This window comes from Nelumbo nucifera, chromosome 1 (genome assembly GCF_055504915.1).
Source record: "Nelumbo nucifera cultivar China Antique chromosome 1, China Antique-T2T, whole genome shotgun sequence".
Classification (NCBI taxonomy): domain Eukaryota; kingdom Viridiplantae; phylum Streptophyta; class Magnoliopsida; order Proteales; family Nelumbonaceae; genus Nelumbo; species Nelumbo nucifera.
The window spans coordinates 163,938,546-163,959,839 of record NC_142649.1 but is presented as its reverse complement, the minus strand read 5'-3'; the positions used below and the strand labels follow the sequence as shown (position 1 = coordinate 163,959,839).

The window sequence follows — 21,294 nt, the reverse complement described above, 5'->3', positions numbered from 1 at the left end:
TGAGGTCACGTCTTAGTGAGTATTGTAGTAATCCCAACTTTCTTAAATATAAGAGGCAAAGATTTGAGACATTTCATTTTTTGTTAACGTTTGAATGGCTGATAAGAAAATTATATGAACTCAAAGGGCATTTGTAGGAATGGCAACGGGGGGATTCAATGAAGGGATTACATTCCCCATCCCGACCCTGATTTCCAAATCATCCCCCATCCCCGTCAGGAAAGAAATGCTCTTCCATCCCCGACCCCCATCGGGGATGAGTTCCCTGTCGGAGACCCGGACCCCCAATTGCTTTTGACTTTCCCATCAGAGAAAGGAAAGCTCCTCCATCTCAGATCTGCAACTGAGATTCACATTGATTAAGTGATGGCCACGAGTTGCAAAGTTTCAAATTGATTCACATTGATTAGTGATGGCCACGACTGAGATTCACATTGATTAACACGAGTTGCAAAGTCCCAGATCTGCAACTTGTGAGCACTGAGTTGAGAGAAAGAGAAAGAGAGGATTGTTGTGGGCTTGCGGCGTGTCTCACCTGAGAGAGAGAGAGCACCAGCACCAACAGCGACTACTAATAGTGAAGACAATAGGATAGACGAAGAACGGAAGAAGAAGAACTGAAAAAGGGTAAGGTTTTGAGTTTCAGGCGCTGCCCTATATTCTTTCTTCTCTGTCTTTTGAGTGTCTAGTAGTAGAAGAGAGTCAAGAGACTCTCGATAGTTAAGAGTTTTAAGTTTTTGTCTTTTACTCTTTTTTAGTTTTTGTTATTTGTGTAATTATAATATAAATATTATACAAAATAATATATAAATATTATAATATATATATATATATATATTAATTGGGGCCGGGCGGGGCGGGGATTGCATTTCCTATCCCCGTCCCCAAACCCAATCGGGGATTCAGCTTTAGCCCCATCCCTGACCCCGACTTCGACCCCAACCTTGACCCCACCAAAGCACTCCCCATACCCAACCCCATCGGGTTGGGGAGCCCGAGTACCCGCCGAGGACGGGGAAAATTGCCATCCCTAGGCATTTATGCCTTTTTAAATATCACTTAATGGTTGATTAACAGTTGATTAATAGTAGATACTAAATTGACACATTTTAAAAATTCAAGTACTGAATTATCGCATTTTAAAGTTTAAGGACCAAAGAGACCCAAAATACAAAATAATAATTAAAAATTTTCCCTTTATTTTCTCTCCCATGCTTCTCTCCACCCTCCTTCCTTCTCCTTCAACCACCATTGTCACCACCCAAAAACCAAAATGGTACTATCACCAATGATGCCTCAATGTTCTCTCTTCAGTTTTACGACATTCACCTTAACTGTCCCTCCGAGTTCGTCTTTCTTCACCATCTCTCACCCACCTCCGTATCTTCTGGTTTCATAAAAGAAATTCTAAGTCGGCCAAAAAAAAATAGAAAGACCATCCTCCTATCTTTTACATGACCTGCAGTTTGGTACAAAGGCCCTCTTTATTAATTGTCACCGATTTATTTATTACTTAAGGAGTCAATTAAACTTTTTCCCAAGTTCCTCGTTCCCCATTAAGGGTCCAATTCTCTAACAACTTTCTAGAGTTCCCTGAACTCATCGTTCCTCTTCTGTACAAGGCATTCAACACGGTGGTTGAAAATATACATATCATTAGAAAAAGAGAACGAAATATTGGGTTGAAGCAGAACGAAGGGAAAGAGAACTATTCTAAGAGAAGCAGGGAGGCAAGGCTGGATAAAAATAAGGGAAAATTCCTGACCAAGTACCCTGTAATTTGGCTCAAGTGACAAAATCAGCCGTTAAATGGCATGTAAAAATACACAAATGCCCTTCAAGTGTTATCTAATTTTCTTTATCAATCATCCACTAAAATCAGAATCAAGTCAAATTTTTCATCCCTACGACAATACTTTTGTCTTTCTTCTCTTCTGAATATTCCATCATCTTCAGACCAAAACCAAAGCAATTTCTAGGAGAAATGTTTTCCTTTAACTACTGTAATTATCTTATCCAAAAAACAGAAAAACAAAAAAGTCTTCAGCCACCATCACTGATCTCTCTCTCTCAAGTATCAAGATAAAGCTTTCATTTCTTCTCCTCTCTTTTACCTATAGGAATAAAATATTACTGTGTTAAGTTAAAGAAATAAAAATAAGTTGTATAAAACCTGAAATTTTTGTTCTTGGCAACGACTTTGCGAAAAAGGCAAAATCGTTGCAAGTGTTTGTGACAGAGAGCTTGGACTTTGTTTCACCTTCTTGAGGAAGAAGATGATGAATAATGTGTTTTATTTTCAAGGGTAATTCTGACAGTTTCAAAAGTCTTAAATTGCATGAGGTCACATGGACAGGTACTAGATTGTCGTGTTTCAAAAGTTCAGGTACTGGATTGTTGAATTTTAAAGTTCAGGGACCAAATTGTCACTCGAACCAAAGTACAAGATATTGATTAGGAATTTTTCCTAAAAATAATTTTAATTTTTTGGAATACAGACTCCGGTTAACGGTAGGGGTGATCATGGGCAGGGCCAGGCCTAATTCTAGGCCAATGTCACTCATATATAAAACATTACATATCTATATATTAAATGACATAACATGAATATAAACTTATTTTATACATTATATAATATAAATTATACATGTCATGTTATAATATTTATATATAAAATATATAATAAAATGTAAAATAACATATATACATTATAGACAAAATGTGTAAGTTTAAATATATGCGAATCGGGCCGGGCTTGAAGTATTAAGCCCAAGCCTGGCCCTAAATTTTGCAGGCCTGAGCCGAACTTAAACACAAAACCAAGGCTCAAGCCCGGAATTTCCAGGCTGGGCTTGTGCGGGCCAGGCTGAAATGATCACCCCTAGTTAATGGTCTGGGCTCCCGTGAAATTGTGATTAAATAAGGAAGAGTGATGTGGCCCTTTTTCATTCGCGGTTGCAGAAAATTTTCTACAACGTTGATGTAGACGATGTGAGCTCGTATTGTGCAATAACTGCTGTTGAGGAATGAATAAGCAGTTGAGGACTGAACAACACCAATGTAGTCCGCTCCGAACCTTGTTTTAAGACGAAGTCGTTGACCATAAAAAGTGAAAACCGTTGATTTGGTCACCTGACCGGTTCTGTTTGAAAACTGGACTGAAAAACTGGGAATTGGTCATCTGATTGGTTTTGTTTTATTCCAAAACCGTTATTTGGATAAAAACCGTTGATTTGTTCAGTGAACCGCTGACACAGGCAATCGAACTGTCAAACCGTTCAACCCAAGAATGATTTTTGGCCATTTTTTTGGTTTTTTTTATTTTTTATTTTTTGTTAGAGAAGGCCGACCATCTGGACTTGACAGTTGGACCATTCAATCCGGGAACCGCACCCCATAATGATTCCTTGTTTGGTCCAGTTTTAAAAACCTTATTTTCAATTTTGTTTCATTGTAACATTTTTCAATTTCATGTATGAGAAATTATATGGAATAAATTTTAAGATTTGTTTTCAAGCTGTTTGTCTATCTTGTTACTTTGTTAATATTTTATTATTTTTTCAATTTTTCTTAAAAAAAAAAAAAAGAGATCCGCGCCAACCCACTATAAGCCCGAGCCCAGAAGGGCATGGCCTGCTACACTGTAGGTGGCCCAAAAAAGTGGGCCAGCATTGCCCACATTACAGCTCTAGCCACACAATGACTTGGATCTTCTATTCACGCACAGTACAACGGCACACATGATTGGTTAGTAGCAAGTGATACACCATATTGTGATGGCTCCTTCACATACCCCCAACACTACACTAGTGGCAAGTGGCAAGTGGCAATTGAATTTCATTTAGTCTCTATTACCAGTAAGTAAGGGTGGCAACGAGCTGAGCTTTTCACGAGCTGCTTGAATTCAGCTAGTGAAAAGCTCAGTTCGGCTCGGTTTTAGTCGAGTTTGAGTTCGAGTTCGAGCTCAATTCAATGGCTCGATTATTAAACAAGCTGAATTCGAGCCTACTAGAGCTCGGCTCGTGAGCCAACTCGAATATATATATTTATATATTTAAAATAAAAATATTATAATTCTTAATTTTTTAAATATAAAAAAAATGTATATATAATTTTTATTTTTATAAAATATAAAATGAGCCGAGCCGAGCTCGAGCCAAGCTCGAACTTGGTACTATTCGGTTTGGCTCGGCTCAACTCGAATCCACCCCTACCAGTAAGTAAAGTGGCTTTACCAATTAAGCCACCGTTAGTTTCAATGTGAACTTGGTTGAAAGAAATTGACATAAGTATGTAATACTGAAGGTCAAACGCTTTTCAACAAGTTTACTCGGGTAAATTTATTTGGGTAAGTTTTTTTTGGGAATATCTAAGTAATTACATTTACCTATTTTTTTTCCAAGTAAATAAGGCAATGATCATTTTAGTCATAAAAATCTATTATTTAAAGGGGTATTTTTGTCCCATTCAAGTATTGGCAACTCCCATGTGGGAAAATTGTTTATCCACAAAGGAGATGGGTACAGAAAAATAAACTTTCCAAAGAATGCCCCTTGAAAATTAGGATTTTAGAAAAAACTTAGGACAAAATGTTGCCAAATTTTATGAATTTTTAACCAAATTAATTGACATAATATCCAAATCAGGGTGGCTAAAATGTTGGAATCTAGAAGTTCCCCGGGGAGGGGGGGGATCTTTGTCCCAAAACAATCGAAAATTTAAATTACAATGATATAAAATTAAATTCTAATTTATAAATAAAAAGCTAAAAATGGGATTTGAGTCCAAAATAAAAATGCACAATTATATTTTCAATTTTTATTTTTAACTCTTTTTGACAAAAATATACATAGACAACAAAAAAAACCCAAAATAAAAAAAAAATATCACTCTGAACAATCAAACATGAAGATATAGCCTTCATAAATTTTGATAAGATAGGTTTTGACCAAGTGGGTGTTTGGCATCATGGTGTCGTGTATCTATTGTGATTCTATTTCAATGATACATCAGCACCACATAAGTGATTATACTTGCATCTTGTATGGTACATTCATCAACTGTTTTATACTTTTTCTTGTCTTGGTTATATGAAACTCAACTTTAGAGAATGGTATTTCCATTGTTGTATTTCAATTTCGTCTAGGTGGAACTGATATATAATAAAATAAATAATGTTGCATCGCATTTCATGCCTGCAACATTTTTTTCCCAATTTCAAAAGCACAAACTCAATGGACATACAATGCATCCAAAAAAACACCAATTGACAGTTTGAACGGTCAATGGCAAGGCAGAGCTTGGTCTCAATGATACAAAAAAATAAAAAAAAAACACCTGTCAGTCTTTTTTTTGGTATTGATTATTCATCTTTGTCCCCGTAAGAGCTATATATAGTTGTTAAGTGACGCCTAGGCAGGTGCCTGGGCAACAAGGCGCTCTTTGAGGCTCACCTCGTCTAATCGCCAAACAGTTTTCTACTTCCTACTATAAAATACATTTTTATTCGTTCTTTTTTGAGATTATAATTATAAAATAGACATTATTAAACTAAAATAATCATTTTATGTGTTTATATACTAATTTCTTTTTATTATTTTCTTATTTATTAGGGTTTAATCAACACAAGCATTGCTAAATGCTGTATCTAACCCTCAAAGACTTAAAAACCTAAACCAATAAGTAAGGAAGAATTTAAAATTTTATCTAATCAGCACTTTTTCCTTTTCCATATATTCTTCTTCTTCTTCTTCTACTAATACATTTTATTTTCTTCTTTTCCTATAACAAAAATAAAGATTCAGCCCCTATATTTTTTGAATTTTATGTTCCTTCTTCCTTTTCTTTTTATAAATATGTTGATTGTTTATACTTTAATATAAAATTTATACTTTTCTTATAAAAATACAAATAATTATTAAAAAAATATAATTATGGTACCTAGAAAACTACCCTATGATTTGGCGTCATCTCATCCCAAAAGGGACCTAAATAGGTGGTATTGTGTTGATACTTCGGAATTCGATCGTTGACTACACGAGTAAGTAAGAAAAAGGAGATTTTTTTTTCCTATTTTAAAATTAAAAGTAAATTAATGGAGACCATCCCCTTTCTTATTAATCTTGTACTACATGCCGAATCAAGACAACTTGGTATACTTGTCCTTCTTCCTATTTGCTTGCTGCGTACCAACATCGAGTCTTCGACAGGTGAACCTATCTGGACCCTTCAAACACCCAAAACGCTTACCATAACATCACAAGAATTCGATTCATTTTTGCATAACCCAACCAGTTGGTCACTCATCAAGATGAAGAATGGCAGCATCCAATGTCGCGCACAGCAGTCAATAGAGAGCTACAAGGGGGACTCACTTCCGTGCAAGCTTCCGAGCTGCTCCAAATAACAAGGCTTTCCCGATCACACCTGTCCGGAGTCCACATAGCAAAGCCACACTACCACCTATAAGCACCCATTTCCAGTCAAAACCAAGATCCACCTTGCGCTGAAAATCCATCGTTTGATCCTTTTCTTGTTCAACAGATAATGACTCAACAGAATCAGTGCTGTCATCAACAGGAATCTTGGTGGTGATCTGTGCCATCTGGGCACATCTAGACAGCGGTGCCCCAGATTTCCTGGCAAGCTGGTATGATCTCATGCCGGAGTGTAATTTCTTGACAGCTCCTCGCATCCCATGGCGGACACCCAGTTTTGCGACGTCCTTGGGGATTCCCATGTCTTCGTAATGTACTAGTATCACCTCACATGCAGATAACTGTCCATCTCCCTTACGAGATTCCACTGCATTTTTAACTCAAGAAGGAAACCAATCATGATTCATGAAGCATCTTTAGAGTCTAATATATTGTGGGTTGTGGCAAACATCAAACGCTGAGTAATAATGTTTACCTGCCTTGATTATCCAACTTGAGAAATAAAGCTCCACTCGCTTGGGCTTATTGCGCTTTTCTAAGCCTGGATATGGAACACCCTGCAAATATTGTTGTAAATAGTTACCAGCTAACCACATGCACAGAGACATTCTTTGTCGCAACATTAATGGTGAAACTTATTTTTAGCCTCTTAGTAAAATAGTACTAGAAAATGGATTTTGATACTTCAACAGCTACACTTAATTGCATGTATTATGGTGAAAAAAATATGTATGAACATTCAAGGTGTCAATGCTCATAGCTCATATATATATGGCAGATGCGGAGAAATGTGAAAATCAGAAATTGCAGTGCTTCTAGAGAATAGTACCACTGCTTACCACTTACATGGAAATTTCCATTTCTTAAGGTTGTGTTTGGCTGCAATGCAAATAAATTTGCACTGATGCAAAACCATGGCAGTGCAAATGATTTGAGTATAAATTCTGGCCTATTTTTGTTTCAAGTGTTAACTTATTTTATTTGATTACAGTACAAATAAAGTAAATTAAGACATGAAGCAGAATAAAGTAAAATCCAAAACAAAATTAAACAAGAATTTGCATTTTTTTACATTTGCACTCCCATGCATTTGTACTAGTGCAAATAAAATTGCACTGCAACGAAACACAGCCTAAAGCTTCTTCTGACCAACATATGGCCTTCGCCTCAGCAAAGAAGTGGCAAGGGTATGATGAGAACGCTCGGAGACCCAGAGTTAGGTTATGTTTCAAATAAATCCTTCATTTGCTTCTCTGTTCTGAAGAGCAGAAAAGCGCTGGAACATTTCAAAGAAAGTTGTCCAATTTTAAATTAGTATCAACAATTCTTCAATTGTTTCTGGAAAAACCTTCATTCTTTGCTTGAAAGTCATCATCCAACTGAAGCTTTGCCCATCCCAATTCCTATTTTCTTAAGCTTACCTTACTGCCTACTAAAAGGCAACAAGTTCAATATCATCTGATCCAGTTACCATACTTGAAGCAAGGTAGGCGGTTTCCAGCAATTAGCTAATATTTCCCAGAAGATTTCCATAAGAAAAGATCTCCTACTATCAACCAAAGAAGTTTCTAGAATTAAATAACCTTGATAAAAATGTTGGCAATAATTCTGTCGAAGTATTCCATTTGACAATATTTTGGGTGAATGACAATATCATAAAAATGCCAATAGCTAGGGTGATACCACACCCAAGACCCCAGATAGCTGGGACAAACATCGGGTAATGACGATATCAATTAAACCTAAGAATTTACATTTCGAGCTTACTAAATTTCATCTGAAACCTGAAACTAATATTTTGACTGAAACCACATTTGTAATTTTTTTTTTTATAAATGATGATTGGTCTTTTATTAAGCATAGAAGAAGTGTACAATCAGCCTAAGAGGAGACACGAGATGTTACCTCCCCTTAGAGCTGAGCACTGAGAATAAAGCACACTCTAGCCTGAAATTACAATTATAAGGTAGCCCAAAAAAGATCACCCCTTGTTTAGCCAATGAATCAGCCATAGCATTTGCCGTTCTGCAGACCCACTAAAAACTAATTGCCATATTCCTTGTCAGCCAATTAACTTTTTTCTAAAGATCCCTGTAACCCCAAAAGACTATTTTTGGAATTGACAGCCATCCCACTATCACCTTGGAGTCCCCCTCAACTATCAAGTTCTCAACTCCAAGTTGGTTAGCAACCTGTATACCTTGCACCACTGCTAATATCTCAGCCCTTGTAGAGTCTCCAACTCTCACTTGTCCTGAGAACAAAGATAGGATGTTGCTGTCCTTTATCTCTCAGGATTCCTCCTATACCAAAGGGCCCTGGATTACCTTGACTGCTTCTATCAAGTTCAGTTTAACCATTCTTTCTGGAGGGGGTTTCCTTTCTGCTTGTAGTCTATTCTTCGTGGAGTCTGTGGATGCCACTACTGCCTAATTTCTCCTTAAATCATCATAAGAAAAATTCATGAACAAGTCTGAAGTTTTCAACCAGAAGATTGTCCTTGTCATTATTATACACTCCTTTACTTCAGCAAGGTTTCTCTCCTTTTCTTGAAACCACATTTGTAATTTTATATAGATATTATTACGAGTCAATGGACTGGTTATTTTTTGAACTATTTTACAATCACTAATTATATATAATTTACGATCTCTTAAATTTCAGGACTTCCACCCCCCCCCCCAACCTTCCTGGCTCTAATGATACCTTTAAACCAGATAATTTTATGCCATTTCCAAACTTCTCTTGAAACTTTCAATATTTAAAGACAATCTCTATGCTGCTAGTAATCTGTGGAAAGGATTTCACCCTAGTTCAAGCAACATTTTTCCTTTTTTCTCTCTTCTCTTTTTTGGATCGGAAACAAATACTATATATTAAGATAAAGAAAAAATGGCATACACCCAACTCCCAATTAGGAGGACAAGTCTATACAATGAGCCCGTGCAACAACTGCTACAAGCAAAAAAGGCATTACCACTTTGAAAAAACACCCACTAGCATGAAAAAGCCCTGGGGAAATAGTTTTCAAAAAAAATTAATTCAACTATTTTCTCTCCTATCAAATATCATGCTGCTTCTTCAAAAATTAAAATATTCTTGTTGGCAGCAGTTTTGGAGAAGTGTGATGCAGGCATGCAGCAGCGCTAGAATAAGCTGACACAAGCTAGAATCTCCCCTACTCCAGCCCTCAATATCTACAGATAGAGCTTGACAGGCTACTACAGAATGAGTTGTAATCTGAGAAAGAGAAATATAGAGAGAAGATAAAGGGTAGAGAGAGAAAAGAGAAAGAAATCCCAAGGAATCACTACAAGGGACCTAGAATCATCTAGGGTTTATAGGAATCACTCAATACAGCAAACTTGCAAAAGAGCTCTAGAGAAATCTTCATTAGCTTCAAAAGGAAGAAAATACATCAATTTAAAGAAAGTGACTTGTGTGGCCACTGTTCGTCGTAATTACCAAAATGTCACTCCCTATCTTGTGCATCAAAAAAATCAGTAACTTTCCACCTACTAATGCAATTAAGGCTCAGTTTGGAAGGAGTAGAAATGCAAATATGTAGAGTGCAAAACCTTGTATTTTGTATTATTTTACTTGTATTTGTACTGTACAAATTTGCATTTGTACTCCTTCCAAACTGAGCCTAAACTGAAAATTCAAAGATAAACCCTAATAAACTAGAAAAAAACAAGATACCATGGGCCAGGCCCACATGGGACTACTCAAAATGACAAAAATGACCCTGACCAGATCAGTCCAATTCCCAAGAATCTTCCCCATGCCAAATCAGAACCTGTTTGTTGGCCTTCTTCCTACAGGTAAGGCCTGGACTGATTCCCATCAAAGTATTTGACTAAGGACAAGCTGCAGAGTAGGGGGATGCCTTTAGACAATGTATACTGTTCTATTCTCAGGGAATAAGGGGACAGCAAATCACTTATTTCCGCATTGCCCCTTTACAGTCTAGCTCTGGTGCACTGTACTTGAAATTTTGGCTGGATGGGATGTTATCCTTTGTCTATTTTCTAACTTATGCAAAGCTGCCATCTTGGGGGTTTAAGCAAGAGGGGAAAAACTGTCTGGAAGTTGGTGCCTTCGGCTGTGTTTTGGTGTGTATGGGGGGGGGGGGAGGAACGATCACATTTTCCAGAATGTGTTTGTTGATGAGCACAAAGCGGTAGGAGAATTAAAGGTAAGATATGTTCTTGGTTATCAGTTCAGAAGGACTTCAGAATTTTTGACAGACACCTTGTTTTTGTGTTAATAGCTTGCTAGAAAAATTACTGATAAAACAAAAAACAAAAAGCTCGCTGACAGAATTATGACTAGTCTTATACATATCCTGGGTGTTTTTTGAGGCCCATGGTATATATATATATATTGCCTCATTTCCTGAGCATGAATGAAATATTTTGTCAAGCTACTTTTCACAGTTAAGATGTCAAAAAAAAAATACAAGTTGTTACCCAAGGAAAAATACATAACACCTAAGGCATATTGATGAACTTAAATAACTAGAGAATAAGAAGTCATCAGCAGAATGAAGAGTTCAATTAAAGAAATAGTTGTCTCACCTTTGTCACACAATAATATGTCTTTCCAGACTCCCATATTTGTCGACCAATGATATACTCTCGATCACTGCAGAAAAATGGGAACTGAAAATCACAGATAACCAGGCCAAGATATCAATCAGAATACTGTAGAGACAAGACAACAGAAACAAAAGAAAAGACCATCACCAATTATGCAAATTCACAAATTGTAATTTTTCATAAACCTTTTTCACCCATTGGACAATCATTTTCCCTTCATGAGGGTATTCCTCCAACACCTTGAAGCATGCAAGCATGGGATCCCATTTAGGTCGAAATTCATCATCCCAGAAGAAATCTCTAACAAGCTCAGGAGTTGCATCCTCAAAAACAATTCTGCTACGGTAAATGGTTGGGCCTGTCTGGTAAACAAGAGGCAGTTTCAAATGCTAGTCAAGACAATGGAAGACTAACAGAAATACAATGACAACTTGAAAAGTTGATGCTGTATTGCAACAACAGAAAGTACCAAGTTTCAAGTTTATTCTCCACCATTACTGAGCTTCATAAAGTTGAACTTCAATGGTTACAACCTTTCTAACTTAGGAAAATCTAGTTGGGATGCACATTTGGGGAACACACATTTGCAGGTGGAGGGAAATTAAGTCATAGGATGGATAAGGATTGTGGGTCCTAGTCTGTAGTTGTTAAGACACTTTATGAGGGAATTCATATCCTTGGTTATGAGATTACATGCATCATTAAATTGGGTTCTACAGAGCAAATTCTCTTGTTGGTTCATTAGCATGGGAAAGAACATGTAAGACACTTCTCGAACACTATTCTGGGTTCCCCCCCCCCCAGATTAGTGTACTACTTTTGCTTAATTTCTTCTCTTTTGGAAGTCATGTAGTTTGGGGAAGAGTATCAGTGGAGCTAGCTCTCATGATTCTTCCTGTGAGAAGGATCTGTATTATTTTTAATAAGAATATCAAATCTTATGATTTCATATTCTTATTAATAAACTTCTGACTAGTTACCATTCAAAACAAGATGTTTTTTATAGTATTAGAGCTAACAAATGGAAGTCTCTCAAAAAAATTCTCAATTAAATGATTAAATATCTATACATATTTTAAGATGATGGGTATATAATAAACTATAATGAACCAAGGAAACTTTCCAAAGACTGCAGCAGTCTCAATAGAATAGCATATTCAGTAATGAATACATCCTGGCTCCTTTTCTTTTGCACATTTGTGCAAACATATTACAACACTGTATTAATTAAATATGTACTATAAAGGTGAAATCCTCTGTCCATGGTAATAAAAATTAATTAAGACAAATAAAGAAAAAAAGAAGATAGAAAACAACACTATTTGATGCATAACAAAGAAAATACAATATAGAATTATAGACTACCACATAGACCATTGTTTAAAAGAAATAGGAATGCAGGTGAAATCTTGCAGCATCCAAAAGATAAAGAAAGGTTTATCCAATCTAAAATGCAATATCTACCTCAGGCTCATAATGCCAAGCTTGATATGCAATATTTGGAGTGAAGCGTTCCATCATACTTTGCCATGATGTGTCCCCCACCCTCCCCTCAAGAAGATACAATAGGTGTTCTAAATCCTTTTCAGAGACCATGTCCTGCTCTGCCCCTGAAGTTATGCCACTAAAGCTGCAGAAAAGATGGAGACAAAGGATCTTTTCATTGACAATATAGCAAAATACTACAAAAGTTAGCACCCATGTACACACTAAGATTTTTACAATGGAATTGTGCAATCATAGAGGTTTTATTATAACTACGATACCTATACCTGAATAAACCTGGCATACCAGTGTTGGAAAATACCGGATACTGCATACTTCTAGGTGTCACTTTATATCATTAATAAAGTATTCAAAATGGCAATGTTTTAACAAACTATATTATTAAAAAAATCTGTATATCTTAGGAATTTAATTAAATTTCACAAGACATGCTTGAGAACCTCAAAAACTGGATATAAATAGCAGATTACATGGAGCACCCGTACCCGTATCTGTGTCCAAGATTTTAGGAAATGGAGAGTCATATCCCCTCTTTATGGAAATCGTAGGTTACCAACTATGACTTACAAACAAATAGCCATAATCCAAAAACAAAGGTATCAAAAGATGGCTCCTTGAAACACTTCGTGAACTAAGAACCAATAGAATGGCGTGCTCACTGTCGTCTTGGTCTTCTATACATGAAACATTTTCTTATCAAGTATTTCTTCTTTAAGTTTTATTGTTTAGGGAAATAAATGTATTTTAAATGTCAAACTTATCAAAAAAATATATATTGCAAATGTCAAGTAATATGTTTGCATCCTCTTCCTCTATATAAACCCATGTAAACACTCTTTTTAAGCATTGATTAAATGACTGAAGAGTTTTCCCGATTGATGTGTTAGGTACTGACTCCATAAAGTTCACCCAGACACACCGGAAATCAATAAAATGATAATAACGGGAATAAAGTTCGACAAAAGATAAGTTTATAATCATAAATACGTCAAGAAAAGCCGAAGAGGGAAAAGAACAAAAACTCACTCGAAACCACTGCCGGTCCGTTCCACCAACTGCGTCAAAGCTGCCAATACCGACTCCGAAACCGGCGGTTCGTCGCCTTTTCCTCTAAAATTCGACCAAAGCTTGCGACCAACAGAGAATGCAGAAAGCGCGGTAAAAGCAAGCCAAAGCCGACGGGCTCCGAACTCCAGCGGAGCTGTCCAAATGAACCGGAACTTGCTACGAAGGCCCAAGAAGACGAGACCAGTCCACCGGGGCCTCCATGACCAACCGATAACTAAACCGATCATCACCGCCACCCAAATAGGTACTGCACAGAGCAAAATGTCGACTAATGTTTCTACGATAACCGGTTTCCTTATGAAATCCATGAAATCTCCATAAATTCCTTCCATTTTTCGTGATCTGTAGTCCAATTAGAAACCCTACTACATGGATCACTCACCGTATAGAGAGACGAAGAGAGATCCAGGAGAAAGGGACTTACATACGAGAGAGAGAGAGAGAGAGAGAGAGAGGCAGGGAGCGCGAGATGTCTGTAACTTTTTATGGTTTAAAGCTGGGTTAATTAATAATTGATTAATTTGTGGATCAATTTTCACCAAAAGAAAGTAATTGTGGTCCAATCACCATATGCCACGTCATACATGTAGACGTGGGTCCCATGTTCTACCATGCAGTGATTACCCCACCGGTTTTACCCAAGACAAGAAGAGACCAGAGATCACAACGTGGCAACTGGCATTTATGTGGGGACCATAAAGTCCGGGCATTTCTTTTCGTAGTCTCCGCATGGTTGAGCATGAGCATAGGTGTCATTCACCACGTGTTCGTAGATTAGTGGGTCCTTTCATGCACGTCCTTTTGTGTACTACTATGATAAGGTAAATTACAGATTGCCACGTGTTTGGTTGCAATGTAAATAAATTTGCTTGAATGCAAAATTATAACCGTGCAAATGATTTGAATGTAAATTTTCACTTATTTTTAATTTAAATTTTAGCTTATTTTGTTCGATACAGTGCAAACGAACACATGAAGCAAAATAAAATAAAATTAAAAAAGAATTTGCATTTTTTTTTCATTTGTATTTCATGCATTTGTACTAATACAAATAAAATTGGATCGTAACCAAACACATCATAAAGGAATAGAGCACTAAGCAAAACTACTGGCTTAATTCTACAAATTTCCTGGTAGTGAGAGGTGTTCTCCAACTCGGTTGGTTAATCGATCAGCAAGACAGCAAGTTGGTTTGGGACTCGGCTTAAGTCAGTGCAATACCGATTCGAACAGTCTTTAGAATCTTGCATTGGAAATATCTTTATACTTCTATGCTTTATTTCATGGGGAGATATTTCTAATATAAGATCGCAAGAGGCTGTTGGAATGGTGTGAGCATAGGCTTGCAGTGCAAAGTCCAATTCATTGATACAACTAATTGCAGTTTCTTGCAACCCAACTAATTGTAGCTTGACCATCATCCCCTTGACACAAAGCATCAATTTAGGCCCCATTAGGTTTGCATGAATAGGGGTCCAGAATCAGAATTGGAATTGGCTATTTCGATTCTAACTGTTTGATTGGGCAGAATCGGAATCTCATTCCTATTCCTACTGGAATGGCAATCCCCCACTTGAGGGAATGACCATTCCCTGCCCCTCCCATGGGATCATTCCTCATTCCTATTGATTCCAATTCTCTTTCACATTCCTATCAGACACATACTATGAGAATAGACCATTCTAATTCCAATTCCGACTATAAACTAAACAGACCCTTAAAGTTGAGTTTAATCTGGTTCAACTTTGGAGAGGACCAACTAATGTACCTTATAATAGTGCTCTTCGCCTCTTCATCGCACAACCTTATAGTGTACCGATCATCTATGTCAATGGTCGCCTTACGCGTTGTCAATAAGACGGGCTGGGTCTGGGTGCAATACTGTCTCTTTATCAAAGATCGATTTATTTCTTTGAAGCCAAATATTCCAAATAACAAAGGCCAAACTTTCTACCTTAGACTTAGCATATATTCTCTTGAGCCAAGCTAATCTATCTTCGCATTCATGGGATCTGAGGGGTACCTGAGTGCAGTTCACAAACAGGTGGGTCCGTGTCTCCTGGTTCTCTAAACCACAAAGATTATTGCACATTGGGTCAGCTCCCAGCCTTTTTCTTGTAAACTAGCTTTGATGAGAACCTTTCCAGCAATAGCATGCCATAAAAGAAATTTTATTTTTGGGGGGATTTTGAGGGTTCTCACGAAAATTTTCGGTTTCAATACATCTTGGGTATCCTGAAAAGATTCTCATGTGACTTTTATTACTAAACTTTCAGACTTTAGCAACAAAATACATAAAATTGCATACAGAGAAAAGAGGAAAGTATAGAAAGACAGGAAAAAAAGTGTCGAACTTCGAATGAGTATTTTTGTAATTTTATCTTTGTGGTCAAGTCCATTAACAAAGTGGGGTAAAGTGCTAGAATTTAAAACTTGATGGTGTTTCTTTGTTACAGTTGAAAGTTTGGGGGAAGGGGGTGTTCTGTCCACAAAAATTTTGTTCACGTTTATCGCAGTCATACATGGAGAACATCTCATCCTCTTCATAATATCATGCAGGGGGAAATGTTTTCAATTCACAGGAGGTAGTGTATTGTGGGTAGGCGTGGGCAGAAGATCCCAACTCCTTCATTTGTAATGTAACATATCTTTTTCTGTAAGAGCGCATAAATGAAGGTAAAGTTTCTCATAATTTTTGTATTAAAGATGAGAGCCAAGTTTGCTTCCATTTATAAAAGCAAATTTTGCCATCAAAGTTGGTCAATGTAAAATACGTTGATTCCAGCCTTAGGATTCTTGTTTGCCTCCATCACAATAAATTTCTTGATGCCAAACTAAACCTGGATTGCATTCACACTTATTTGAACAAAATTGCATTCACACTTATTTTGGGTTTAAAAAAAAAAATGCATTCACTTTTTGCACTCTTTGCCACATAAAAACTTATTCCAATTGTTTGATACATCTAAGGACCCCCAAGGGCAAAGCCGAGGGACCTAGGGAAGCCATCCCCCCTCCCCCCGGCCCAGAACTTCTCACTTATATTACCTCTCCACTAAGGTTCAAAATTTTACAACGTATCAGGTCATATTAATCATTATGTACTATTTTGATAAGAGCCCAATACATGAAACGTGTAGAAATAATCTGTTCTATTTTTTTTCGTATATATTGCACCGATACAGACCCGTATTGAGCTGTTTTGGCTCTGTATTGACTGATACGGGCCCGAAACAATTTGATACAATTAGGGGTATTCACAGGTCGGGTTTGATTGGTTTGAGTCATTTTGTTCAATCGACTCGACCTAGTTGGTTTACTTATTAACTAAACTGAAACCGACCGACCTTGAAGCTAAACCAGCCCAAACATGAAGGGTCGGTTTGGGTTCATTTATCAGTTTAATTGGTTTTTATATATATTTTAAACTGAAATATCTATATCTAAATATCTATTTATATTTAAGTTTATTTCTTTTTAGTTTTTATGCAAAACCAAAATATATATTAAATCAATTAGTTTTTTATGCAAAACTGATTTTTTTGTCAATATATATTTAAATTTATACACAATTGAATTAAATATTGTACCATTGTATTATATTTGTATTGGTTTTGCGTTTTTAGTTTTTATCATAAATAACCAATTTTTTTTCAAATTTCAAACAAAACACAAATAAAATATATCAACACTTAACATATAGGGTAGGGACTAATTAGTAATTACTTAAACATACAAGATCAGTTCGGTTCGGTTTAGTTTTGGTTTTCATGTATAAAAACTAAAAGCTAACTGATTTGTCTGTTTATTTTCTCATACAAACCGAAACCAGTCAGTTATGAAAAACAGACCAACTCAGGTTAGGTCAATTTGACATTTAATGTGAACACCCCTCGATACACTTAATTTTTTTGGGTACCCTTCATTCATTAAGCTCTTTAATTACTTATATATTTAATTATAACTTTTCTTTCATTAATTAGTCAATTACTCCTAATTTAAATTTAAATTTGAATTTTAGCGCCTAATTCGAATTCTCTTATTACTTTAAATAATGGCAAGATAAGAACCTTAGTCACTAGGTTTTAACAACCGTAAGTTACCACTAGGCCACGCCCATTTGTTAGTTATAGTTGTATGCATTATTATTTTTAAGTAAATTTTCTCTTTTCTTAATGAATATTTATTAATAAATGCTAGAATTAATTATTAAAATTTATATACTAATAAATATTAATATAAATTGATGTACACACATAACATTTATATTGGTTATTTGAAAATTGATGTATACACATTCATATTTTAGTTTTTTTTTGTTTTCTCACATTTTATTTATTCCATCATTTTTCAACAATTGTTAATTGTAATTATTTACAATTAAATGAGTGTAAATATGGATTTTTACATTTAAACAACTTATTTACAATCATTTAAAACTTGTAATTATTGTTAGTACTATATTTTTTAGGATATATTTGAATTTCCTAACATATTTTTTAGGATATATTTAATTTTTCATCCGTATCTATACATATCTAAAATGTATCTCGATATGTCTCTTAAAATTCCCCCCCCCCCCCCCCCCGAATGACTCATCCATGTTTATTTTCACCTGCCCTTCCTCTCCATTTTAGGTCCCCTTTCATAAAAAATTCCTTACTCCGCCCCTAGGTAGGTTTACTTAAACCACCTCTATACTTTGACCCTAACAAAAACCTCCCTATATATTATAAATAAATATTTAAATACACCTCTTAAACAACCTCTTTTTAGATTGAGCTTTAAGGTCAACTCCAACTTGGCGTTTGTTGTTTACTTAATGAAGGAAGGAACAACAAGATCCACTTAAATAAAGTGAATCACTTTTTTATAGTAATTCGAAAATTTTTCATGGGCAAAAACAAAATAGGAATTTTAAAACTTTAAAGCATTATATCATCAGTTTCCATCAAAACAATTAACAAAAGAGGTGCTTTTGCATATTTATTTAAAACATGAACGACAGTTTTTGAGAAATTCAAAATACAGGAGAAGTTTGTTTTTGTCAAAAAGAAAAAAAAAATGAAAGGTTCAAGTAATATTCCCCTTTATTGTATGTGAGTGTGTTATCAATAGGATGTAAAAAGACAACAAGGGCTGAGATTGGCGGCCTGAAACAAGCTTGATGTAGTTGAAAGTGTTGAAAATGAATGAGAGAACCATTGACACGTGGCAAATTTAAAGGATCTCTCATATGAAATAAAATATCTGAATCATCTAGTTTACTTTATTCTCTTTTTCTTGAAAAACTAGTGAATGACCCCGGATTAAATACGGAGAAATTAATTATATATATATGAATAAAAATTAATGATTTTATATATGAATAAATATTAATAATTTTTATTTCCATTTTTTATTATTGTTTATAAACTGCCATTTTTTAAGTTATTCATACAGTCTACGGATCCACATAAATTTGCCCTTATATGTCAAACCCGTAAAATTATACTGGTCACTAAATTCAACTTGAACCATTCATTACTTTAATTTAACCATCATCATCATCATCATTATTATTATTTTTTTTTTATTTTAGTACTTAATTTAAATTTTTTGTTATATAGTATTAATTTAAGGTTTAATTACTGTATTCAGTAATTATTATGGGGCATGCTTTGAATAAACATTAATGATAATTGATGGTTGTTATTTCGTTTTTTATTATTTACTTAATTAAGTACTTGATGAATATTATTATTATTAATTATTTCTATAAATAATTGATTGTTATTATTATTTACTTAATTCAGGAATTTTCAGCAAGTAATTACTTGATTTAATTTGGATTATTTCATTTTTTAATTATTTATAATAGATATTTAGGGTAGTCTATTTATTTGATTTAAGAGACTTACCATGTTTTATCTAGACAATGATCCCATACTAAGTAAGGGGCAACTACAGTATCATTTAATTTGAAATTTACTATTTAACAATAAAAAAGCAATGTCCTGTTGAGCAACCCACCCCCCAAAAAAGTATCAATAACTTTGAAACCATTAATCTATGTATAAAATAGTAAAATTAGATGGATGTTTACGATCATATCACCAATACTACTTAATATTTAGGGACATGTGAATGGATAAAAAGCATTTAAATGATATCCATTCAAAGAGACAAAGAAGGAAGAAAATCATTCAAAGAGCTGCTAAGAAAAACAATCCATGCCAAACAACATTTGCAGATGCATCCATCATCTGAAGTAGGAGAACAAAAATATATCATGTGTGGTTACAATAAATTGATAATTTAATCAGGACTCCAAAGCCCATCCAACAGATGGAACATGAAAACAAAGGAGAATAACGGGACCATCCTAAGTATGGAAGTCACCTCCAAGTTAGGTGGCAACGCGCTTCTTTTGGTCGATCATGGTTACGGATTTTAAGTCTAAGCGCCCCACAATGCACATAGACTAGCTAGAATTTATCTTTAGGAAAAAGGTAGGGAAACATGTACATATAACATAATGGCATGCTTGAATATGGGAATTGGGGGATAGAAATAGGAAATGTAAATGTAGGTTGAAATTATAATTTCGGGCATGTTGATGTGTCAAATTCAAGTCAATTAGAATACTCATAGATTTTTAGTTCATTCATTTAGTAGCAATTTGAATATTTTTTTTTATTCCATGTATTTATTGAGTAATATAGATTAATAATTATGAAATCAGTAATAATAATAAGTATATTATTATTACTATTATTTACTAATAATATATTCTTATTATGTGTGTATTGATTTTGAAATCAGTAATATTAAATTATTATTATTATGAAATAATTAATTTGTTATAATTATGATTTTTAGTTAATCCCTAAAATAATAATTGCTTTTATATTTCTTTTAGTTTAACAATAATGGGTAATTGAAAGTTTATAATTTAACTTTAACAAAATGAAATATTTATTGGAGAATAATAATAGTATTGATTATAATTAGTAATAATAATAATAATAATAATAATAATAATAATAATAATAATAACAATAATAATAATAATAATAATAACAATATTAATAATGTAAATAAGTAACACTAATTATATATTTATCAAATAATTAATATGAATTAAAATAAATATAAAATGATTTTATCCGATTAATAATTAAAATTATTATAATACTTATTAATTATCATTAATTGATTAACATTCTGAAGTAATAATTATCATTGTTATAATTAAGGAATTAATTATCAGTAAGTAATTATATCAGTATTTAAATTTAATTAACTATAATTATTGATAATAATAATATAAATATAATTATTGATAATAATATTTATCAACAATATAAATATAAGTATTAATTAATATAATTTGATAAATTATTATTATTATTATTATGATAATAATAATATAATTATATATTAGTAATAATTAACTACAATTATTGATAATAATAATATAAATATATAATTATATTAATTAATATAAGTATTAATTATAATTACTGATAATAATAATATAATTAATTATTTCATATAAAAATATGAATTATAATTTCTGAGAATAATTCTAATATAAATAATTACCATTAAATATTTATTTTCAAAATAATTAATATGAGTTAATATAAATATAAAATGATTATTTTAGAATTATTAATTACCATTATGAAAATCATTGT

At 34.2% G+C, this 21,294-nt stretch overlaps 1 protein-coding gene across 1 annotated transcript; it reads right to left on the bottom strand.

The window, feature by feature from the left end:
* Positions 1-6,045: 6,045 nt before the first annotated feature.
* Positions 6,046-14,084, bottom strand: LOC104612411 (uncharacterized). The gene is made up of 6 exons (XM_010279810.3): positions 13,571-14,084; positions 12,503-12,668; positions 11,224-11,400; positions 11,018-11,101; positions 6,913-6,994; positions 6,046-6,804 (listed from the first exon to the last, which is right to left on the bottom strand). The coding sequence occupies exons 1-6, from the start codon at positions 13,942-13,944 to the stop codon at positions 6,371-6,373; spliced, it is 1,317 nt and encodes a 438-aa protein (XP_010278112.1). The 5' UTR covers positions 13,945-14,084; the 3' UTR covers positions 6,046-6,370.
* Between the last annotated feature and the right edge of the window lie 7,210 nt (positions 14,085-21,294).